We start from the raw sequence: 25,183 nt of genomic DNA, 5'->3' as shown, positions 1-25,183 counted from the left end.
AGATGATCTGGTCATTATCACATTGCTGTTTGTGGGAGCTTGCTGTTCGCAAATTGGCTGCCGCGTTTCCCACATTACAACAGTGACTAAACTCCAAAAGTACTTCATTGGCTGTAAAGCGTTTTGAGACGTCCGGTGGTCATGAAAGGCGCTATATGAATGCAAGTCTTTCTTTCTTTTCAAAAATCCTCCCAGTGATTGGTGGCACTGTATGACTGTCACTTACGGACTTTAAGTACTCGGTGGCCGACTCCTCAAACTCATCACAGAATCCATTTGATTTCCAGCAGAGGATAACACGAGGTTTAATTTGGCATTTCCCAAAAAAGTGAACCGCCATGTTGTTATTACGATGGGCCAGATCAGAGAAATTGCTCGACTTCCACAGATCAGGACCAACTGTTGAGAAAGATTATGAAACAGATTTCAAATGTCACAAATGACGGAGAGACAACATGATTGGTTTTGGTTTCAATGGAGTATGTTATGTACAACTGTGTTACAATATGAATCATAGAATCCTACAACATAGAAGCAGGCCATTCGTCCCATCGTGTTTGTGCCGGTTCTTTGAAAGAGCTATCCAATTAGTCCCACTCCCCTGCTTTTTCCCCATAGCCCTGCAAATGTTCCCTCTTCAAGTATATATCCTATTCCCTTTTGAAAGTTACTATTGAATCTGCTTCCACCGCCCTTTCAGGCAGTGTATGCCAGATCATAACAACTCATTGTGTAAAAGATTTCTCCTCATCACCCCTCTGATTCCTTTTCCAACTATCTTAAATCTGTGTCCCCTGTTTACCAACCCACCCACCAGTGGAAACGGTTTCTCATTATTTACTCTATCAAAACCACTCATAATTTTGAACACTTCTATTAAATCTCCCCTTAACCTTCTCTGCTCGAAGGAGAATGATGCCAGCTTCTCCAGTCTCTCCACATAACTGAAGTCCCTCATCCCTGGTATCATTCTGGTAAATCCCTTCTGCACCCTCTCCAAGGCCTTGATGTCCTTCCTAAAGTGTGGTGCCCAGAAATGGACACATAGGTGCATACCTTGGAGTTCCAGGTCCACACATAAAGTTTAAATCCATGTTCCAATTAATTTACATATATCTCAAGTCAATGGGACCATATAAATAAACCTTTTGAAGGCAAAGTCCAAATATTCCAAATGTAACTTTATCAAGGTAATGTTAAAGGATTAAAATAATCTATTTCAATTCCTTAGTGAAATATTATCAGGAACCATCCCAATAGCCTTGTTGACAACGGGCTTATTTACAGGATGGTTAGTCAATGGTTGACAATCACACCCATTATTTTCCCTTTCCACCCGCATCAGTGGGATGCTTATCCAGTGTATACCCATGTTTCATGTTTAATGTTCCAATGTGCACAATCTTACATTTTCCACATTAAATTTCAGCTGCCATTCCTTAGCCCATCTACCTAACTTGTCTGGATCTATTTGAATCTCCTACACTAGCAATCTGGTCCTTCCTCAGAGAATGACTCATTTTTCTGGTGTTTTCCTTCCATATCTCTCTAGCTCCATTTTAAACACTTTGTGCTTTTCATCAGTTTAATTGCATCCTCATAAGATGTTTCATTATCTTTGTTTCATACTCACAGGCTTCAGGGGTATCGGTGAATGGACAAACACTTGTCCGACGGCTATCGGGCCCGGGGTAAAATACCTAAAGAAACAAAACCAGTCAACATTATTCACTAAACTTTCTCCAGTGATCAAAGCATCACGGAACAGGAGACACATTCAAAAATAAGTAAATGCTCTCCCGATAACTCGGCAAGTTCACTAAGTGAGCAAGCAGTCTCGGGTTCAATTTTCCAGCCTGTGCAGTGTAAAAAAACTAACCAGTAAATTTATTTCCCCCAACAAGCATAGTGGGTAAAACACCACTTGGTTGGGCACTGAGCCATGGAGACCAGAAGGCCCAGGTTCAATCCTTGGTCTGTGTTAACTCAGCTGCCCTCAGCCAGGGCAGCAGCTTGGGCACTTCCAGCTGGCTTCAGGGTCTCTGGGTTAGGGGGGCGGAGGGGGAGCAGCCAAGTTCCTGCTCCTGATCACTAATTAATCACCTCTTCTGGAGCGTGCAACACGACAACAGAATAAGGCTTGCTTATGGTGCAGAAATCTATCATCAAAAAGGGTGCAGACACTCGGGGGTTAATTTACAACTTCAGTGGGGGCGCTTAACTGGCAGTAGCGGGTGTACCGCCCGTTATAAACCCTGCCCGTATCCTGGTCCAGGTGCATACATGAAGAATGACTACTTGGGCAAGGTACTGGAGAGCTACCATTACCTGTGGAACCATACCCCAACATAAGCCATCACCGTTAGGAAAGGAGGGTGGGAATTGGATGGGGGGGAAAAAAAGTCCGTAAATTCACGCTGTTGTTGGGAGTCTATATTATTGAAGCTTAGCAGTAATTCATCTCGCCATGGCTGATATCTTTCTTTCATCCCTCGTCTCCATCACCAGATGAAATAATAAACCAAACTAGAAACTTCTCTTCAAAGAAATTGGCCTAGAAATTCATTGACGCCACTTTTGGGGCGCTAAAGTGGGGCGTCCGCTAAAGTTTGCAGCCGCCGCCAAATCTATGCCACTTCTCCGATATTCATTAGCTTCGCCCTACTAGTTCGGGCGAGCGCTAAAACTGCTGCTGGACGCCTCTCTTTGGGCGCTAAGCCGGAGGTGGTGATCGATAGCGCCGAGGCCGGGCGCAGCGCAGGTGCGGCCATCTCGTGATTGACAGCAGACACCCTGGCGCCGGCCAGCTCTTAAGGGGGACGGGTCGACTGTGTCTGCTGCCACGCCCTGGATAGTGGAGCCCTCCAGCTAGGCCTGAACACTGCTGCTGGACCCAAATAGCGCCTGAAGACATGGAGAAGGCCCGTGAACGTGCGCAGCGCTTCTCAGAGCGTGATCTGAGTGTGCTGCTTGCTGCTGTGGAGAAGAGGCGCCATGTTTTGTACCCGGACAATGGCAAGAAGGTGACGGTCCGCGTCTACAGGAGAGCCTGGAGGCATGTCGCCAGCAAGCTGTCAGCCAACAGCGACGTCCCCAGGACCGGTGCCCAATGCCGCAAAAAGTTAAATGACCTCACACGCATTGTCAGGGTGAGTACCCTTTCCAATGACCTCCTCATCCTTGCATGTGCACCTCACATTATGGGCAAAGGGACCTGAAAGCTCTAATGGCCAGCCTTCATCCAGCAGCTATGGGACAGGCATGAGCATCAATTGCACATTCTACACTTAACACACTGGCCAAGCTATTCCACCATGGGAGGCATTGCACACCAGATCATGGCGACACACTGGCCAGGCTATTCCACCATGGGAGGCATTGCACACCAGATCATGGCGACACACTGGCCAGGCTATTCCACCATGGGAGGCAGTGCACACCAGATCATGGCGACACACTGGCCAGGCTATTCCACCATGGGAGGCAGTGCACACAAGATCACGGCAACACACTGGCCAGGCTATTCCACCATGGGAGGCAGTGCACACAAGATCACGGCGACACACTGTACTTAGAGGCCGTCCTTTCTCTTGCAGGCCAAGCTGGCGAATAATCGCAAGAGCCGGACTGCGACCGGGGGAGGCCGACCCCATATCCAGCCACTCACCGACCTGCAACATCGCGTGGAGCGCCTCATGGGTGGCCGGGTGATTGGGCCCGTTGCATGTGGCGATGCCGACCCTGTTCTGGGCAGCAACGGTAAGGACATCACCTTTTGCACCTCTCTCGTCCCACTTGCGCATCAGATCTACATCCTTTGCCACTGTCCGACCAATGCGCTGAATGCCACCACTCATGCATCCCGCACTGACGCCCTCTCCTCACTCTAAAGCTACTCTTGTGCCTTCCTGCTTGCAGATGGTCAAGAGGAGGTCCCTCAACTTGCCAGTGACAGACCCTCCGAGGAGGAGCAGGAGGAGGAGCAAGAGGAAGGCGGCCCATCAGGGGAACCCTCAGCCGCGGTCACCCAGGCCAATGTAGGGGACACGTCTTCCCTGGAGGGCAGCGTGGCGGAAGTGTCGAAGGGGAGGGGAGCTCCTGGGACCTGCGTGCTGCAGAAAGGCGGGAGGGGGGTGGAAGCTCGGCGGCCTTCTCCCCAGAGGGGGGATGCGTCGGAGGGGAGTCCAATTGCTGGGCCCAGCGGCCTCCAGCAACGCAGGAAGGGTCGGCCAGCTCGGCGGCCTTCTTCCCAGAGGGAGAGTCCGGCCTCCAGTCAGGAGATGCTCTTCGCCGAGGAGATGGAACGCCTCGAAGACTTGTCCGCGGACTCGGAGCGCCGGCACACGGAGCTCATGGCGGCAGTGGCACAGTTGCCTGAGTCCATCGATTCCCTCTCTCGGAGTGTGGCCGAGTTCGGGCCCTTAGAGGCCACCAGTCGGGCGGAATACCGGGCAGATCTGTCAGCGACTGGCCAGGTGATCAGTGGTGCCGTCCAGTCACTGGCTGCTCTGCTGCGGTCAGTGAACAGGTCAACACGGGCACTCACTGCTGCCACACTCGCTGTGTCAGCCAGGCATCGCCAGGGCACCCGGCGTGCTGCAGCAGCACAGCGGTCTGTCCCTCGGCAGATTGGTGAGCATGCTGCAGTGCTGGCCCGGGCGAGTGCCAGTGTCTCAGGCGACCAGCGAGCGCCTGCCATCCGCCAGCTTGCCGCCATTCCTCCAGCCGCCACTGCCACTCCCCCAGTGGAGCTGCCAGGAGCTGCTGCAGCGACTGATGCTGGCTAGCCACAGCTGCAGCAATCAACAGCCGCCCGCTCGACGGCCAGACCTCGACTAGGCCGACCCCCAAGGGCTTCTGCCGTCACGACATGTGCCCCTCAGGAGCCTGCCCCCAGCCTTGCAGCAGCCAATGAGGCGGAGCAGCAGGGCGGGCAGGGGCCACCCAAAGATGGCCAAGGCATCGCCCTAGCGGGCCAAATATTCGAATGTGTGGCCATTTGTGTTTGTTTCTTGAGGCCGAGAATTGGATGTTTGTTTTTTGAAGGCCGATGATGTGATGTTTGTTTTTGACGAAGGCCGAGAATGACAGCCATTTTAGTTGCCCTATTTTGTTAATCCTCTCCAGGTTGTGGGAGCGAGTAATGTGTTTGAGTGTTTTTTGGGGGTTTCGTCTGTTTTTGGTTTTCATGTGGGAAGGGCCCAGAGTTTGCACAATAAAGCATTTTATTTATTCACATTGTCCATGTTTGATCTTTGAAGTGTTTGTTGCCTTAACCGGCTGAGGGCTTGCGGAGCGGCTGCAATCATGTTCTATCATTGGCACAAGCCATTCCCTGACAGGGGGCCTAGAAGTGACGTTCAATAAGCCGCCGACGGGCGGCCCTTGGACCTTGTGCGTCCCTCCTGGGCTGGTACTCCTCGTCCTCGTCGTCCTCATGCTCCTCCTCCTGAGGCGGTGGTCCAACGTGAGGTGGCAGTGCCTGAGTCCTGCAGATAGCCAGGTTGTGCAGCATGCAGCAAACGACGACGAATTGGGAGACTCGATCCTGCGAATACTGGAGGGCTCCCCCGGAGCGATCGAGACAGCGGAACCGTTGCTTGAGCACGCCGATTGTTTGTTCTATGAGGTTCCTCGTCGCTTGATGGCTCTCGTTGTATGCCTCTTCAGCAGGGGTCGTGGGCGCGCGGAGCGGGGTCATGAGCCAGGTACACAAAGGATAGCCTTTGTCCCCGATAAGCCATCCTCTTGGGGGAGGCTGTGCCTGGAACATGTCAGCCACAGTTGTCTGTCGCAGGATAAAGGCATCGTGGCTGCTGCCTGGAAAGCGGGCATTGACAGCTAGGATGCGCTGCCTGTGGTCACACACCAGCTGTACATTGAGGGAATGGTAGCCCTTCCGGTTGCGGTACTCCTCGGCATGCTCAAGAGGTGCCCGCAAAGCCACATGCGTGCAGTCAATGGCGCCCTGCACCATGGGGAAGCCCGCTATTCTTGCGAACCTCACTGCACGCTGCTGCTGCTTGTCCAGGGTCATGGGGAAGGAGATGAATTGATGTCTCCTTCTGAAAAGGGCTTCGGTCACCTGGCAGATGTAGCAATGCACGGCGAACTGGGAGATGTTAGAGATGTCCCCAGTAGCGGATTGGAAGGAGCCAGAGGCATAGAAGTTGAGAGCCACCGTCACCTTCACTGCCACCGACAGAGACGTCCTGCGCATCAGCTGTGGCTGCAGATCTCTCTGAAGCAGCCGGCAGATGTCTGCAACCACCTCCCTTCGGAATCGCAGCCTCCTAACACACATCGCGGCAGACATGGTCAGATAGGAGGTCTGCTGGCGGTATACCCTGCGTGGGTAAGGCCTCAGTTGGCGACGCCTGTTGCCCCCTCTGCGTCTAGCCTGGGCTGCCACTCTCTCACGGCGTCTGTAAGCCCTTCTGGCATAAGGCTGAAATTCAGCGTTGCCACCCAATGCAGCCCCCATTATATGCTGGCAAACGCTGAGCTCTGAATGAAGGCAAAGATAATTGGTAAGCTCTGGCCTGAGCCAAAAATACCTGTCCAAGTGTTGGTCCAAACCAGTAAACTCTCCTCCTTGGTCTCTGTCCAAAAAACCGTTGCACAAGAGTGAATGCTGCAAAATGGCTGGCCTTTATACTGCTGGGTAAGTGCCCTTTAATTTGCGCTCCCCGCGGCCCGGCTGGCCTGTGTACCGTTCCACTTCACAGTCGCTCGGGCCGCCCGGCGCACAATGGGCCGGCGCGAGTGAAGTTCCGGTTTGGGGCGCACAAAGGGCGTTGCACTATTAAATGACGTCATGATCTGCGCGCGCAGCAGGGCGCGCGCTAAGACTTTGCGCCGGCGCTAAATGTGTCCTGAAGTTGGGGAGAGGCGCAGATCGCGTTGCGCCCAGGCGATAAGCGCCTAGCGCTCGAGATCTACTCCTCCTAAGGCGCTAACGGCTGGCGCGCCCAACTGAATTTCTAGGCCATTGTTTTCAACCGTGTACGCCTTTGGTTAAAAGGAAAATGGTGGTCTCCTCTTGTAATGCATTGGATTGAGAAAGTGGGTTGACTCACTCAAAGACCTCGCCCAATTGTGCCCTGCAGCCAATTGTGAGGAAGCTGCCTCCAAATGTTTCCTTTCTCCCTATGGGTAAGCACTTGGCTTCCTCCTGTAATGACATGTCTGTAAAGGATTTGGCCATTGGAAACCATGGGCATAAACCCTACATCCAGTGTCTCTGTGACAGCACATTTTCAGAGCCAGTGCACTGCCACCGTGATACGTGGGATCTTTCCTTATTTGAAACAAACTTGTCTGTACAGTAAAGGAAATCCCTCAACTGGGGACTATCAGGGAAGGCAGCAAGAGGTCTGTGGGGTATTAGCCTGGCAAGGTAATCAAGAATCAAATGAAAAGGCTGAATTGAAATTAGACTTTAATCGTCATCATTTTTTTTTTGTCTCATTACCTGGATGCAGAGGCAAGGAAGCAGGTAGTCATAGGTCAGAGAGGCTGTGGTGTTAATCTGCAATGAGACACAAGAAGCAATTCGAAAGGTTAGACAGCATGTTCAAAACAGTTCAGTGAATGAAGAAATCATGAGTATAAAATAACCAGAGACTAAACTTCAGAATATTTTCCAACCTGGTTACAGTTAGTGCACTAACTCTACCCATGCAATGTAACTTTTTGTCTAAAATAAGACTGGATAATATGCAAATGTTGCCTATATCTCAGAACAGATTAGACCATTGAAAACTATCAATATATTAAACATGTGCTTGTATTTATAAATGTTACACTGTCAAAAGGGATATATCGCAAGTAAAATAAGTTATTTTAATACATAGAACTTTAGAAAATATGCAAAGGTGAGTATTTCAGGTCTGACAGGCGGTCTTCTTTCACATCTAGCCTCCAATCTTTATCTCTTTGTTATAATCTTTTCGGTCCCTTTTCATCAATTCTGATGAGGAGTCTACACCAACACCTTTTTTCTTTTTGTATACTGATAGTCCTGCTGTCTATTTTCAGCACCTGTTTTTATTACAGATTTCAGATTTCAGATTCATTTCTTTATATTAATACTTCAAAACATTTTAACTTTCAACGATGGAGTAAAGTGGGAGACATTGGATGGGCCGCCCGTTATATACCCCGTCCGATTTTCCTTTTTAAATCGTCAATGAATTCTTTCTTCTATGAAAGTTAGAATGACCCCCAATGATTCTGAAATATCTTCATTAAAAAAGTAAATATGTTGGTTTTATGAACCATTTGTTCAGATTTTATAATATTCTCTGGTGGTGCATTTCCACAGGGGTTCCTCGATATCCCACTGTAACCAGCACAAGATCGTCTGAAACCCTGGGGTTGTAAGGCTCCTACAGGACATTCGTTTTGAGAAGTCTCGATCCAGTTACTGGTCAATGTGGACTCCCAGCATAAAACTGCCCTTAAATGTCCAAACTGGGGACAGTACTAACATTTCTCATCAAGATACATGCAGAAAATACACTAAAAATTAACATGCAATCTCCCTTTGAAAAGCAAGAGAGCATCTGTAATATACCCCCCCTCAAAAAACATATAATACCTGCTAATTCATTATTTCAGTCAACCTCGGAAATGTTCAGTAACAAGAACACTTTTAAAATATTCCTAAAGTGATCTACATCTCAATTAAATTGTACTAGAGTACTGCAATTCCTTATCCCAAACTCTGCTGCCTGTATCCTATCCTGCACCAAGTCCCACTCACCCATCACTTGCTGATGTACATTGGCTCCTGCTCCCCCAACACCTTAGATTTAAAATTCTCATCCTCATGTTTAAATCCTTCCATGGTCTCGCCACTCACTATCTCTGTAACCTCCTCCAGCATTATATCCCCCTCCCGAATTCTCCAGTCCTCTGACTCCAGTGTCTTGTTCACCCGCCCCTCCCCTCACGCCCCCATTGGCAACCGTGCTTTCAGCCGCCTCGGCCCCAGCCTCTAGAATTCCCTCCCTAAACCCCTCTACCTCTCCACCTCCCTGTCCTCCCTTAAGATGTTCTTTAAAATCCATCTCTTTGATCAAGCTTTTGCTCACCCATCCTAATATCGCCTTCTTTCGCTCCGCATTTATTTCCTGTGAAGCGCCTTGGAATGTTCTCTTGTACATTAAAAGTGTTACATAGATGCAAGTTGCTGCTGCTGTTGTTGTTACAGATTCACTACTGTTAGATCCGTGTATCTTGATGTTGTGTCCTTCAATAATTAGACAAGAGACTGCAGGGAACGATCAACAGGTGTTTACTGAATGAGGGTTACTCTAGAACTAACTATACAGATCCCTACTCAGGGTTTATATACAGGTGTGGTCACTGCCGGTACTACAGTATACAGGAGCTGTAAAAAGTAGTTCTCCCCTTAAAAAGGTACATACATTACAATTCCTCCCCTTTTAGATTAACAGTACCATAACACTCATTTAACAATTAAATATCAAACTAATTACAATTAACACTTTTAACATGCAACATTAACTGAAAATAGTCTATTTATAAATTCAGTCTTTGGGGAGGCTTCCTGATCCTTTCTGGATAGCGCCTTTCCCGAGTGTCTTGCTCTTGGTGCGGAGGCGATTCTGGCCCCCTGTCGTCGGTTGGTTCATCCGCTTCCGATGCTACTGTTTCTGGGGTAGATGCTACCTGTACGTCGGGTTCATCACCAGGTATGTATGGGCGAGACATGGGGTTGACTCGTTCCTGTGACTCTAGGATCTGGTCAACATGGCGTCTCACAATGTTCTCCCCAACATCCACTGTGTACATTAGTGGCCCCTGCCGTGTGCATATCGTTCCTGGTTGCCATTTCTCTGTTCGGTAGTTGCGGGCCAAGACTGGTTGCCCTACATTGAAGCTCCTTGTCGGCTTCTCATTGATGTGCTGGAATTGCTTATTCTCAACATCTCTTCGTACATTTGGTCTGAGCAAATCCAGACGAGATCTCAACCTTCGGTTAAAGAACATCATGGCCGGAGCCTGGTTGGTGACTGCATGTGTCGCATTTCTGTAGGCTAACAGGAAATTGTCCACCTTATGCTGCAGTGGAATGTCGTCATCGCACATGGCCTTTACTGCTTTTTTAAAGGTTTGTATGAACCTCTCAGCCAATCCATTTGTGGCTGGATGATACGGGGCGGATGTGTAATGCCTTACCCCATTCCTTTTCATAAATCTTCGAAACTCTTCGGACACAAACTGTGGTCCGTTATCAGAGCAAATCTGCTCTGGCAAGCCGTTCCTGGCAAAAATGGTCCGTAGGACTGCAATAGTTTTCTCCGTGGTGGTGGAGAACATTTGATCACCTCAGGCCATTTCGAGTGCGCATCCACGGCTATTAAAAACATTGAGTCCATGAATGGACCAGCAAAATCAATATGCACCCGTTGCCATGGAGATGAGGGCCACTCCCATGGGTGTAGAGGGGCATGTGGTGGTGCATTTTGGAGCTTCTGTGCATCCTGAGCAGCTCTTTGTCAGGTCCTCGATTTGCTGATCGATCCCCGGCCACCACACATAAGCTCTAGCAAGGCTTTTCATTTTCACCCCTCCCAGATGACCTTCGTGAAGCTCATTTAGCACTCTCTCCCTTAACTTGGGTGGAATTACCACTCGGGATCCACACATCAAGGTCCCCAGGCATACTGACAGCTGTTATCTTCTGGATGAGAATGCTGGCAACAGTGAGTCGCCATGTGCTGTCCATCCCTTCACCGTCAAATCATATACCCGAGACGGTGTCGGGTCATTTCGGGTCTCCTTCTCTATACCAGCGTTAGTTACTGGCAAACATTCAATTATGGTCGAATGAAATATTTCGACAGGATCCACTGCTAGTGCTTCCTCCGCAGTAGGCAGTGGCAGGCGTGATAGCCCATCAGCGTTTCCATGCTGTTTCGTGCCCTTATACTCGATTTCATATTGGTGCGCCCCTAGAAAAAGGGACCATCTTTGTAGCCGTTGTGCAGGCATCACCGGAACGCCCTTCTTTGGATTAAAGATGGAGACAAGTGGTTGGTGGTCAGTCAGCAAGGTGAACTTCTGCCCGTGCAGATAGTGATTGAACCTTTTCACTCCCCACCCTAGGCTGAGGGCCTCCCTGTCAATCTGGGCGTAGTTACGCTCGGCTGAGGTTAGTGACCGAGACGCAAAGGCTACTGGCCTCTCCGAGCCGTCCGGGAATTTGTGCGACAGCACCGCTCCAATGTCATAGGGTGATGCATCACACGCCAACCGAATTGGTAGTGCTGAGTTGAAATGAGCCAACACCTCTTTTGATGTGATCAATGCTTTGCTCTTCTGGAAAGCTCGTTTACATTCGTCACTCCACTTCCATGGTACCCCCGTTTGCAGTAGGGTGTTCAGTGGGTGTAGTACGGTAGACAAATTCGGCAAGAACTTATGGCAGTAGTTCACCAGCCCGAGGAACGACCTCAGTTGTGACACATTTTCCGGTGCTGGAGCCTTGACTACTGCCTCAATCTTTTCAGGGGACTTATGTAACCCCTCTTTATCAATAACGTGGCCACAATACTGTTAGATCCGTGATTCTGAGAGTATGATGTTTTTCAATAACCACACAGATGCTGTAACTTAACGATCAACAGGTATTTACTGGAGTAGGGTAGTCTCAAGACTGGGGGTACAGAGGCATGCTCAAGGCTTATATACAGGTGTGGTCACTGCCGGTACTACAGTATACAGGAGCTGTAAAAGTAGTTCTCTCTTAAAGGTACATACACTACAATTCCTCCTCTTTTAGATTAGCAGTACCCATAATGTTCAAATAACAATTAACACTTTAACATGTACATTAAACAACAATAGTCCATTTATAGATTCAGTCTTTGGGGCGGCTTCCTGATCCTTTCGGGATAGCGCCTTTCCTGAGGTTCTTGTTCTTGGTGCGGAGGCGACTCTGGCCCCTTTTCGTCGGTTAGTTCATCGGTTTCCACTGCTACTGGTTCTGAGGTAGATGCTACCGGTATGTCGGGTTCATCCCCAGGTACGCGAGACATGGGGTTGACTCATTCCTGTGACGCTAGGATCTGGTCGACGTGGCGTCTCACAATGTTCTCCCCGACATCCACTGTGTACATTAATGGCCCCTGCCTTGTGCATATCGTTCCGGGTTGCCATTTCTCTGTTCGGTAGTCACGGGCCAAGACTGGTTGTCCTACATTGAAGCTCCTTGTCGGCTTCTCATTGATGTGCTGGAATTGTTTATCCACAACATTTCTTCGCACATTTGGTCTGAGCAAATCCAGACGAGATCTCAACCTTCGGTTAAAGAACATCATGGCCGGGGTCTGGTTGGTAACTGCATGTGTCGCATTTCGGTAGGTTAATAAGAAATTGTCCACCTTATGCTGTAGTGGAATTTCATCATCGCACATGGCCTTTATTGCCTTCTTAAAGGTTTGTATGAACCTCTCAGCCAATCCATTTGTGGCTGGATGATACAGGGCGGATGTGTAATGCCTTACCCCATTCCTTTTCTTAAATTTTCGAAACTCTTCGGACACAAACTGTGGTCCATTATCAGAGCAAATCTGCTCTGGCAAGCCGTTTCTGGCAAATATGGTCCGTAGGACTGCAATCGTTTTCTCTGTAGTGGTTGAGGACATTTTTATCACCTCAGGCCACTTTGAATGAGCATCCACTGCTATTAAGAACATTGAGTCCATGAATGGACCAGCAAAATCAATATGCACCCGTTGCCATGGAGAGGAGGGCCACTCCCATGGGTGTAGAGGGGCATGTGGTGGTGCATTTTGGACCTTCTGGCATCCTGAGCAGCTCTTGGTTAGGTCCTCGATTTGTTGATCGATCCCCGGCCACCACACATAAGCCCTAGCAAGGCTTTTCATTTTCACCCCTCCCAGATGACCTTCATGAAGCTCATTTAGCACTCTCTCCCTTAACTTGGGTGGAATCACCACTCGGGATCCACACATCACTGTCCCCTAGCATACTGACAGCTGTTCTCTTCTGGATGAGAATGCTGGCAACAGTGAGTCGCCATGTGTTGGCCATCCCCTCACCGTCAAATCATATACCCGAGACAGTGTCGGATCATTGCGGGTCTCCTTCTCTATATCCGCATTTGTTACTGGCAATCGTTCAATTATTGACGAATAAAATATCTCGATAGGGTCCACTGCTGGTGCTTCCTCCACAGTAGGCAGTGGCAGGCGTGATAGCCCATCAGCGTTTCCATGCTGTTTCGTGCCTTTATATTCTCTTTCATATTGATTCTCCCCTAGAAACAGAGACCATCTTTGTAACCGTTGTGCAGTCATCACTGGAACGCCCTTCTTAGGATTAAAGATGGAGACAAGTGGTTGGTGGTCAGTCAGCAAGGTGAACTTCTGCCCATGCAGATAGTGGTTGAATTTTTTTACTCCCCATACTAGGCTGAGGGCCTCCCTGTCAATTTGGGCGTAGTTGCGCTCGGCTGTGGTTAGTGACCGAGACGCAAAGGCTACTGGCCTCTCCAACCCGTCTGGGAATTTGTGCGACAGCACCGCTCCAATACCATAGGGTGATGCATCACATGCCAAACGAATTGGTAGTGCTGGGTTGAAATGGGCCAACACCTCTTTTGATGTGATCAATTCTTTACACTTCTGGAAAGCTCGTCTACGTTCGTCATTCCACTTCCATGGTACCCCTGTTTGCAGTAGGGTGTTCAGTGGGTGTAATACCGTGGACAAATTTGGTAAGAACTTATGGTAGTAGTTTACCAGCCCGAGGAACGACCTCAGTTGTGACACATTTTCCGGTGCTGGAGCCTTGACTACTGCCTCAATCTTTTCAGGGGACTTATGTAACCCCTCTTCATCGATGACGTGGCCACAATACGAGATCTGCTTCTGGAAAAACTCGCACTTGTGGCGATTAGCTCGTAGCCCATATTCCTTTAATCTGGTGAGCACCTTCTCCAAGTTGGCGAGGTGATCACTGTCATTTTTGCCCGTGACCAGGATGTCGTCCAAATAACACTGGGTCCCTGGAATCCCTTGCAGGACTTGATCCATCGCCCTTTGCCAAATAGCCGGAGCCAATGCTACCCCGAACACCAGCCGGTTGTATTGATAGAGACCTTTATGAGTGTTGATCGTGAGGTATTGTTGAGAGGCTTCTTCTACCTCCATTTGCAAGTACGCCTGGGCTAGATCAATTTTGGTGAAGCGTTTACCTCCAGATAGCGAGGCGAAAATATCCTCAATTCGTGGAAGCAGATATTGTACCGTGTGAAGGACTGGGTTCATTGTCACCTTAAAATCCCCACAGATGCGAACCTTCTTTGGTTCCCCAGGCGTATTACTCAACGACCTCTTCATTACAGGGACGATGGGTGTAGCCCACTCGCTCCAGTCTACTTTGGACAGTACTCCTGAACGTTCCAACCCTTCCAGCTCTGCTTCCACGGCTGGTCTGACCGCATAAGGCACTGGTCTGGCCTTAAGAAACTTTGGGCTTGCATTTTCCTCTATTTTAATCATTGCTGTTATGCCTTTTAGTGTTCCGAGTCCTTCCTGGAACACTTCTTTTGCGTCAGTTAGCATTTTTGACAGTCGTCCAGGTGTGACGTCGTCATCCTTTTTGGCCTCAACCTTCAGTGCCTGTATGGAATGCCAATCTAATTGTTTCCTTGCCGTTATATATAATGTTCACCCTTATTTTTCCTTTGGGGTAGACTTTTTGCCCCGTGTACGTCTTCAAGACAATCTTTGTATCTCTCAAGGGTATATGTGAGAATAGCCGCTTGTAGTCCCTTTGGTTTATGACTGTTAGGGCTGATCCTGTGTCCAATCCCATTATCACTTGGACTCCTGCTATCTTGAGCGTGACCCAGATAGTTTGGTGATCCTCCATTTTGATCACATTATGTAGTTTCAGACAACCCAGCTCCTTGCTTCCGGAGTCTGTATCACTTTCCTGTTCGTCTGAACTACTCTCCGTCACCTTATGTACCTTCTTGTACTTCTCCTGTGGAGATTTCTTGCTGCTGATTTTCTTTCCCAACCTGCAGACTCTTGCTATGTGTCCTACTTTTCCACACTGTCTGCACACTTTGTCCTTGAACCAGCAATCATTATGGTCGTGTGTTGTTCTGCCGCAGCGATAGCACTTCACTGTTCCGTATGACATTTCATTTGTGCCATATTCTTGCGGTCTCCGTTGTATCTCTGCCGCGCCCCGTGCTGCTGCTTCGTGTGATACTGCAATGCTGAAAGCCTTGTCCAGCGTAAGATCCTTTTCTGATAGAAGCCGTTTCTGGGTTCCTTCACTTTGAAGCCCACACACAAACTTGTCCCTTAAAGTATCTGCTAGTCCCGTTCCAAACTGGCAGTGTTTCGATAGCTTGCGCAGTTCCGTTAAATACTCAGCATTACTTTCATCTTTATGCTGGTTCCTTTTGTGAAACTTAAATCTTTCTGCTATCAGCAGCGGTGTGGGGTTTAAGTGGTCCTGTAGGATTGACACTATGTTTTCAAAATCCTTTTGTACTGGCTTCTCTGGGGTTACTAGGTTTCGTAGTAAGCCATACATTTTTGCACCAATTGAATTCAACAATACCAGCGCTTTCTTGTCATCTGGCACTTCATTCGCCTTGCAGTATACTTCTATGCGTTCGACATATGTCGTCCAATCTTCGACTTCAGTGTCGAACGCTGTGATACTGCCACTCTTCGGCATTTTTGGGTGTGGTTAGACTGGCTTAAAATGGCGTCTCCCGTGCTTTCCTTTCTTCCCCGCTGCGGCTTAAAATGGCGTCTCCCGCGCTTTCCTTTCTTCCCTGCTGACGCTGCTCGGCCCTTGAACACCGGCTGCGCTCTGCGCATTTTCCTGCGCGCCTCTCTCCCCCATTGACGCTGCTCGGCCCTTGAACACCGGCTGCGCTCTGCTCTCTCTCGTTGACGCCGCTCGGTCCTGAACACCGGCTGCGCCCTGTGCGCTCTACCCTCTCTCTCTCCCCCGTCGACGCTGCTCGGCCTTTTTCTGTGCCGTCGGTCGGCTCTAGCCGCCGCTGTCCGGGAAGGGTCTGCGCAGTACCTGTTGCCAGCCCGTTTCGCTGGACCACCGTGACTGGAAAGCCAAGCCTGGCTCTCGACAGCCTCCCCTGCGATGCTCAAATCTCCGCTGGATGACTGGGCGGTTGCCCGTGGTCGACGCCCGTGCTTCTGGACTCGGCCTCCTTCCACTGTTCTCCAGGAGCGAATCCCTGGGAGGTGATGCAGAGTTGCAGGTAGGTTTGAATCTGCTCGTCGCCAATGTTAGATCCGTGTATCTTGATGTTGTGTCCTTCAATAATTAGACAAGAGACTGCAGGGAACGATCAACAGGTGTTTACTGAATGAGGGTTACTCTAGAACTAAGTGTACAGATCCCTACTCAGGGTTTATATACAGGTGTGGCCACTGCCGGTACTACAGTATACAGGAGCTGTAAAAAGTAGTTCTCCCCTTAAAAGGTACATACATTACAATTACTCCTCTCAATAACCAAGAAACAGCACCATAAATAATCCGGTGCTCTACATCATTCTTTTCCTCTGGGTCGCTGTGCTAAGCACCATTTGCTGGCTATGCAGGTTGACAGGCTACTGAAGCTCAGAGTTCTGGGATGCTGCTTTGCAACCTGATGGCGCTCGGCTTCATTTCACACGTAGAATTGGCTTTTGAAAAGATCCCACTGATTTTACAAGATCACTTGTCTTTATTCCTGTTCCGATACCCTGTTTTCAGCAACACATGCTCTAACTTTACAATTACATGATGTGGTTTTAAACATTGATGGCTTATGGATGCTCACTAAAAGAAACATTTCTATAGCGCCTTTCACGACCTCAGGACATCCCAAAGCGCTTTACAGCTAATGAAATACTTTTGAAGTGCAGTCACTTCTGTCCCACCCTTTTGTGGACGCCCCCATTGAGCATCTCTCTGAAGCTGGAAACTCGCAGTCTGGGGTATCGCTGAAGCCACATCCTACCACCCGTGGCTCAGCTGTACCCCAGGTGCCGCCCTTAAATGTTGCATTTCACCTCAGGATTGTATTAAAAAGACCTGCTGGCCACAAGTACCTAAACCCTTGCTGCCTCCCAACAGATTTAAACTTGAGTCAGCTTCTTACCAGCTGAACTGAGCGGTTCTTCAGCTCGCGACACCCCAGGCCCCGTTTGTAACACAACAGGGCTTTCACAACATGCCCTAGGGGGACAGTGACTATGATCTTCTTCTTCTCAGGAATAACAGAATAGTTCATCTTTGGACCTACAGTGAAACAGGAGAATAGTTAAACAATATATACAGGAATCCCGCCCCAACCGCGGTTTTTGCCATACGCGGATTTCACGTATACACGGTTTCCACTCTGCGACAATTTTTGCCAACAGCGGCAGTGAAATTCGCGTATCCACGGTTTTTAATTTAGGAATAAGGTAAATAACATGATTTTTATATTCTTTTTTATTGTGTTTATATACACATTTATACTGAATTTGCCAACCACGGTTTTACTAACCACGGGGGGTTTCAGGGACGTGTCCCCCGCGGTTGGGGAGGGATCCCTGTATCTAAATTATGTAATATTTACATGGATTTCATTAATAAACTTTATCAAATCCAGTGCAAACACTTCATTTCACTAGATTTCAGAGCGTTTTCAACTCCACTCCAGGGACTTGAGCACATAAAGCTAGGCTGACACTCCAGTGCAGTGCTGAGGGAGTACTGCACTGTCGGAGGTGCTGTCTTTTGGATGAAATGTTAAACTGAGGCCTCGTCTGCTCTCTCAGGTGGATGTAAAAGATCCCACGGCCACTATTTTGAAGAAGAGCAGGGGAGTTATCCCCAGTGTCCCGGCCAATATTTATCCCTCAATCAACATCACTGAAACAGATTATCTGGTCATTATCACATTGCTGTTTGTGGGAGCTTGCTGTGCGCAGATTGGCTGCCTCGTTTCCCACATTACAACAGTGACTACACTTCAAAAAAGTACTTCATTGGCTGTAAAGCACTTTGAAATGTCCGTTGGTCGTGAAAGGCGCGATAGAAATGCAAGTCTGTCTTTCTTTCTTTATCATATTGCTTAGTCAGCGAAACTGAGTGAGGGTGTTCACAGTCATTCCATATTCCTTTTGGGTATCCAGATTAAGATCTCTTACATACACATCAATAATGCCTGTGAATATCAAAGGAGCGCTCCTATGATGCTCTGGTGCCTGTAGAATCATGGAATCGTAAAAATTTAGGGCACAGGAGGCCATTCGGCCCATCATGTCCGTGCCGGCCAAAAAAGAGCTATCCAGACTAATCCCACTTTCCAGCTCTTGGTCCGTAGCCTTGTAGGTTACGGCACTTCAAGAGCATATCCAAGTACTTTTTAAATGCGATGAGGGTTTCTGCCTCTACCACCCTTTCAGGCAGTGAGTTCCAGACCCCCCACTACCCTCTGGGTGAAAAGATTTCTCCTCAACTCCCCTCTAATCTTTCTACCAATTACTTTAAATCCATGGCCCCTGGTTATTGACCTCTCTGCTAGGGGAAATAGGTGCTTCGAAGCCACTCTATCCAGGCCCCTCATAATTTTATACACCTCAATTAGGTCTCCCCTCAGCCTCCTCTGCTCTAAAGAAAACAACCCCAGTCTATTCAATCTTTCCCCATAGCTAAAATTCTCCAGTCCTGGAGAACATACTGAGCAGAAATGACAAAATACAGCTGTTGGATATCCCGGTCACCTCACGGTTTTGCCTCTGACAGAGTCATTTATCTGACACTGCGCCATTTATGAACACATCCCTGTACACACAGCCACCCTGCTGTTTTCAGAGGCACCAAGACTCCCCTTGAGGGAAAATCTTTGCTCAGCGCCTCTGACTTTTAAGAGCAACCGATGGGGGAGAAAAACAGCAGCCTCCGTCAGTGTGTAGGTCACATCTTGGGTTTGGCTACAGGTCAGCCTATCCATGCAGACCCTATTACTGCGCTGTACAGACCTTCCCCCTGGCATTGCATTGGCAGCTTGGCACCAATTCACAGTTACCTGTGGCCGCACATATCTACCCCACAGTAAAAAAAAAGGGTAGATTTGCCAACAAGGGGACTGCCACCTATCTATATATATAAAGCGGCTCTTCTGTCTGTCCCGATGTCTGTCTGTCCCTCCGTGTTCTATACGTTTGAAAGTTATAGAGCTTACCGACGCGCGCGTCGCCTCAAAAGAAAGCTTGCGATTCCGGACCGGTCATAGGCGTATTTACGTTTCGGCCGGACAAAAACCGCGCCTGCGGTATCCGAAAAACGTTCAGCGTTCCGCTCATTAGCATCTCATTAGCGACCGTGTGACGTCGAGGTCGACCAATCGGACGGCGGGTTCCTGGCGCGTGCCGTCCTACAGTTGAGTGTCGAGTGACTCGACGATTGACCAATCCTCCCCGTCTCTCCCCCCCAGTCTCTCTCTCTCTCTCTCCCCCTCAGTCTCTCTCTCTCTCTCTCTCTCTATCTCCCCATTCTCTCTCTCTCTCCCCAGTCTCTCTCCTCTCTCTCCCCCCAGTCTCTCTACTCTCTCTCTCTCTCCCCAGACTCTCTCCCCCTCAGTCGCTCTCTCTCTCCCCCCTCATTCTCTCTCTCTCTATCTCCCCAGTCTCTCTCTCTCCCTCTCCCCATCTCCCTCTCTCTCTCCCCCCTCAGTCGCTCTCTCCCCCTCAGTCTCTCTCTCTCTCTATCTCCCCATTCTCTCTCTCTCTCCCCAGTCTCTCTCTCTCTCTCTCTATCTCCCCATTCCCTCTCTCCCCCCAGTCTCTCTACTCTCTTTCTCTCTCTCCCCAGTCTCTCTCTCTCCCCCTCAGCCGCTCTCTCTCTCCCCCCTCAGTCTCTCTCTCTCTCTATCTCCCCAGTCTCTCTCTCTCCCCGTCTCTCTCTCTCTCTCCCCCCTCAGTCGCTCTCTCCCCCCTCAGTCTCTCTCTCTCTCTCCCCATTCTCTCTCTCTCTCCCCAGTCTCTCTCCTCTCTCTCCCCCCAGTCTCTCTACTCTCTCTCTCTCCCCGTCTCTCTCTCTCTCCCCCAGTCTCTCTCTCTCCCGCTGTCATTCTCTCTCTCCCCCTCAGTCGCTCTCTCTCTCCCCCTCAGTCTCTCTCTCTATCTCCCCAGTCTCTCTCTCCCCCAGTCTCTCCCTCTCTCTCTCTCTCCCCATCTCTCTCTCTCTCTCTCTCTCCCCCCCCCCCTCAGTGGCGCTCTCTCTCCCCCAGTCTCTCTCTCTCTCTCTCTCTCCCCCCTGGTCTCTCTGTCTCTCTCCCCCAGTCTCTCTCTCCCCAGTCTCTCTCCTCTCTCTCCCCCCAGTCTCTCTACTCTCTCTCTCTCTCTCCCCTGTCTCTCTCTCTCTACCCCAGTCTCTCTCTCTCCCCCTCAGTCGCTCTCTCTCCCCCTCAGTCTCTCTCTATCTCCCCGTCTCTCTCTCTCTCTTCCTCTCTCCCCCCAGTCTCTCTACTCTTTCTCTCTCCCTGTCTCTCTCTCTCTCCCCCAGTCTCTCTGTCTCTTTCCCTCTCTCTCTCCTTCCCTCTCTCTCTCTCTCTCCTTCCCTCTCTCTCTCCTTCCCTATCTCTCTCTCCTTCCCTCTCTCTGTCTCTATCTCCTTCCCTCTCTCTCTCTCTCTCCTTCCCTCTCTCTCTCTCTCCTTCCCTCTCCAAACGGGGCGATACCGAATTTCTGGACCTCTCCCTCTTTCTCCCCCCAATCTCTCTCTCCCCGTCTCTTTATCTCTCTCTCTGTCTCCCTCTCTCTCTCTCTCCCCCGTTTCTCTCTCTCTCCCCGTCTCTCTCTCTCTCTCTCCCCTCTCAGTCTCTCTCTCTCTCTCTATCTATCTCCCAGTCTCTCTCCCCCAGTCTCTCGCTCTCTCCTCCAGACTCTCCCTCCTCCAGTCTCTCTCTCTCTCCCCGTCTCTCTCTCTCTCTCCCCTCTCAGTCTCTCTCTCTCTCTCTCTATCTATCTCCCAGTCTCTCTCCCCCAGTCTCTCTCTGTCCTCCAGACTCTCCCTTCTCCAGTCTCTCTCTCTCCGTCTCTCTCCTCCAGTCTCCCCCTCCTCCAGTCTCTCTCTCTCCCTCAATCTCTCTCTCGCTCTCTCTCTCTATCTCCCCAGTCTCTCTCCCTTCCCCCGTCTCTCTCTCTCTCCCCGTCTCTCTCTCTCTCCACGTCTCTCTCCCCCATTCTCTCTCTCTCTCCCCAGTCTCTCTCCTCTCTTTCCCTCCCCCCAGTCTCTCTACTCTCTCTCGCGCCCCCATCTCTCTCTCTCTCCCCCAGTCTCTCTCTCTCCCCCTCAGAGTTGGGGTCACTCGGGCCGGGCCTCACAACCGCTCGGCCCGAGACACAGAGCGGGGGAGCGGCAGCGGCCGGCCGTAAACCACGCGGCCCTGTAAACTGCCGATTTACAAAAAAGCCTTGGCAACGCCGGGCCTCCCCAGCTAGTCTATATATATAAAGCGGTTCTTCTGTCTGTCCCGATGTCTGTCTGTCCGTTCTCTATACGTTTGAAAGTTACAGAGCGTACCAACGCGCGCGTCGCCTCAAAAGAAAGCTTACGATTCCGGACCGGTCATAGGTGTATTTATGTTTCGGCTGGACAAAAATCCCGCCCGCGGTATCCCAAAAACTTTCAGCGTTCCGCTCATTAGCATCTCATTAGCGACCGTGTGACGTCGAGGTCCACCAATCGGACGGCGGGTTCCTGCCTACAGTTGAGTGTCGAGTGACTCGACGATTGACCAATCCTACGCTTCGGTGACCTGACCGGTCGACCAATCGGTGCGTGTGTGGGCGGGCCGTATCCTTCTGAACCGAGGTGAGTGGCCGCCATCTTGATTTTTCACAATTTTTCCCCCCACACTTTCTGTGTGTTAGGGAACTAAGGTAAATATTTTAATGATGTGTTAGGGAATTAAATAACAATTTAATAGGGGGGGGGAGAGCCTCGGGAAATCGCAGGGGGGGGGGGAGAGCCTCGGGAAATCCCGGGGGGGGGGGGGAGAGCCTCGGGAAATCGCGGGGGGGGGGGGAGAGCCTCGGGAAATCGCGGGGGGGGGGGGAGAGCCTCGGGAAATCGCGGGGGGGAGAGCCTCGGGAAATCGCGGGGGGGGGGAGCCTCGGGAAATCGCGGGGGGGGGAGAGCCTCGGGAAATCGCGGGGGGCTCGCGCCGCCCGCACTGACCGCGCATGCGCCGCCCGCACTGACGCCGCCCGCACAGACCGCGCATGCGCCGCCCGCGAGAGCCCGCTCCCGGCGCCGGCCGCCGCTCAGCATTCCCGCTATCGGAACGGCACCAGACCTCAGGCGCTAGGCAGGGGGAGGGGCCGGAGAGAGGGACAGAGGGGAGTGGGGGAGTGAGGGAGGGGTAGGGGTGGGCGAGGGAGACAAAGGAGGGGAGGGAGGGATAGGACAGGGAGAGGACATGACAGGGAGAGGGGGGACACACAGGGGCAGGGAGACCAAGCGCCCCAAAATTGCCCTCGCAACACGGGGCTCCCCAGCTAGTTAAAGTATAAATGGCCATATGGCCAGCAGTCTGAGTCTGAGACGCTGAAACTGGTCACCATAAATATGAGGAAATATGCTGCATTATGAAGCTCATTCTTACTGCTTTCACCTCACTGTGTAGAAGGAGTTAGAGTTCATACCAGTTTCAAAGTCCTCCACATTGTATTTTTCAGTTAACTGGGGTCCGTAATCTGGGATGGTCTTAACTGTAACTTCCACTTGAGACCCAGCATCTGATTCAAAACATTCATATATGAAGTCGGCCTGTGTACAATTTAAAAAAAAGCATCTCTTTGAATGTCTTCAAATGTAGGTATACACAGTAACCTGCATTCAATCGAAAAGCACAATGACTTTCTGTGAATCTTAGACTGTTACTGCTTACAGACTGAGTATGTATCACCGTGTAATACTGATACAGAGATATTCAAGCGGGGGGGAGGGGGCCATGACCCCAACAGTTACACCAGGATTGTGCCCGCTGTGGGACTCTGCCGTTTCCCCTGCCGACGGTTCCGGGGTCAGAGCGAGTGCCTCCATGTGTTTTCCTTTGGTGGTTTGGGAGCGCAGCTGTGGCACGCACCCCTTACCAAGGATCCCCAAAATACTGCCGTAAGTAAGCTGGCTGGCCAGAGGTGTCCATCCCAGGAAAGACTTCTGGCTGTCCCTGAAGCCCTCCGTGTCACAGGGCTGCTTAAAAATATGAAGAAAAATTGCCCTCCGCCCCCGATCCTATGGGATCCAGGCCCCCAAGCCCAGTCTGGACCTCCTGGGGGGGCCCTACGTCCGGCACTGTCAGCCAGGTGATAGTATGACAAGTCCCGACTGAGGGCTTAGGAGCGGGAACTCCTGATTTAGAAAGCTCTGGCCCCTGACCCCCATCTCCCTTATGTCACAGGCCTTGTAGAGGTAGATGGACATTCCAACCCCCACAAGACCATGCAGAAAACTTAAGGAGGGGAACCCGGCAAATCCACATCCTGGCCAAATTTGTGGACATTCAAGGGGAAGTCTGCCAGAACAACCATGCAATTTTGGGGCCACGGTGATTAAGCCTGACCCCCCATGGATTGCACAATTCATTATGTCCCCCTCCCAGGTTTGAGACCATGGGCCAACAGGATTTAGAAGCCCCAGTGTGTGTCTTTTTCAGCGTGAGATGTGGGGCAGGAGGATTTAGAAACCTATATAAATGTATCTTCAGGGTGAAATGTAGCCACTTCCAGGTGTAGAATGTGCATCCCTACACATACTCATAAACTTCAGACAAAAATGAGGTATTTTTGTCTAGTTTTGGTTTAGTGGCTGTTCCTTTAATTTCAGTCATAGTCCATAAGCAGTTTAAGAATAGATTGTAGTCCAGATCCCTGTAACAGACTTATTTTAATAAAGGTTGTGAGTTTTGACAGTGACAGGCGGACGAGAGCAATGATTCAAACTTAAGCATTGCCGTGTGATTGGTTCAGTTTCTCTTTTATAGTTGAGTGGCGGGACATTCAAAATCCAAGAAGTGCCAGGAATTCTTATCTGGACTGTAAATTATTTCAGAACGTGGGGTGGGCAGTTTGTAAATCTCAGGTAAAGAACCAATCAATTTGAAGATGTCGAAAGAGAGAGAAAGGAAAACAGTCCGAATTTCCATGAAATAGTTAGATTAATTAGGCTCTTACAGTGGCAATAAATGTAAGGAAAATAAACATTGTATTAATTGAAAGTTTTTTACATAGGTTCTTAGTTCTTAGAGCTGCAATCTTTTTATTATCTTATCCAGTCGAGGAGTTAGGTGGAAGGATGTCTATTGTAGATATATATTGTATAACGTTGTTGTGATCTGGAAGGCACTGCCTGAAGAGGCTGGTGGAAGCAGATTCAATAGTAACTTTCAAAAGGGCATTGGATAAATACTTAAAAAGGAAAAATTTGCAGGGCTATGGGGAAAGAGCAAGGGAGTGGGACTAATATGTAGCTCTTTCAGAGGGCCAGCACCAGCACAATGGGCCGAATGGCTTCCTTCTGTGCTGTGGGATTCTATGGGCAGGATTTTCATTCAGGAGTCGGGTAGGAGGCGGGACTACAACTTTCGGGGTTGTAGTCCCGCCTCCAATCGAGATGCAGCCAATCCACGCGATTTTAACTTGATTGACGTTGTTCAGCCCGCCCAGCGGGCTCAGCAGGCCAATTATGGACCACCCGGCAACAGGTGACGTCACAGACTGAAATTTCATCTGTCAAGAGGTTTTGACAGATGAAATATCAGCATTTCACAGCTGTTTGAAGCTGTCAAACACTGACAGTCTTACTTCTAACATGAGTCCTTCTCCACAGACTCAGTAAGAAATCTCTCCTGCACAGAAAGCTGCAGGCTGTCACTTTTGACAGTTCGCAGCCATTCTGCTTTCTGTGCCGGTGAGATGAGGGACTCCCGAGACCTAAAGGAAGGAAGGCTGAAAAGGTAAGAAAAGGTAATTTAAACTTCTTTAAACACTTTAGACACACCAAACACACTTACCTTTGCACTCATGCACACATCACTCACCGGAACAACGACATCTCGACCCCTCCAAGTCCTTCAACCCGACGGCCTGACT

The 25,183-nt window shown here is 49.9% G+C and overlaps 1 protein-coding gene across 1 annotated transcript in view; it reads right to left on the bottom strand.

Moving 5' to 3' along the window:
- LOC147111217 (interleukin-17 receptor E-like) overlaps positions 1-25,183 on the bottom strand; it is a 94,306-nt gene that overhangs the window by 32,892 nt on the left and 36,231 nt on the right. The window contains exons 5-9 of the mRNA XM_086001886.1: positions 22,736-22,859; positions 17,197-17,336; positions 7,475-7,531; positions 1,634-1,700; positions 227-399 (exon numbers count right to left, since the gene is read on the bottom strand). Of these exons, the coding sequence (XP_085858012.1) occupies positions 227-399; positions 1,634-1,700; positions 7,475-7,531; positions 17,197-17,336; positions 22,736-22,859 (561 nt within the window). The remainder of the gene's footprint in view (positions 1-226; positions 400-1,633; positions 1,701-7,474; positions 7,532-17,196; positions 17,337-22,735; positions 22,860-25,183) is intronic.

The sequence above is a fragment of the Somniosus microcephalus genome, chromosome 11, assembly GCF_052327205.1.
Source record: "Somniosus microcephalus isolate GS21.2 chromosome 11, FLI_Smic_1.0, whole genome shotgun sequence".
NCBI lineage: Eukaryota > Metazoa > Chordata > Chondrichthyes > Squaliformes > Somniosidae > Somniosus > Somniosus microcephalus.
This window is presented reverse-complemented; position numbering and strand designations above follow the sequence as displayed.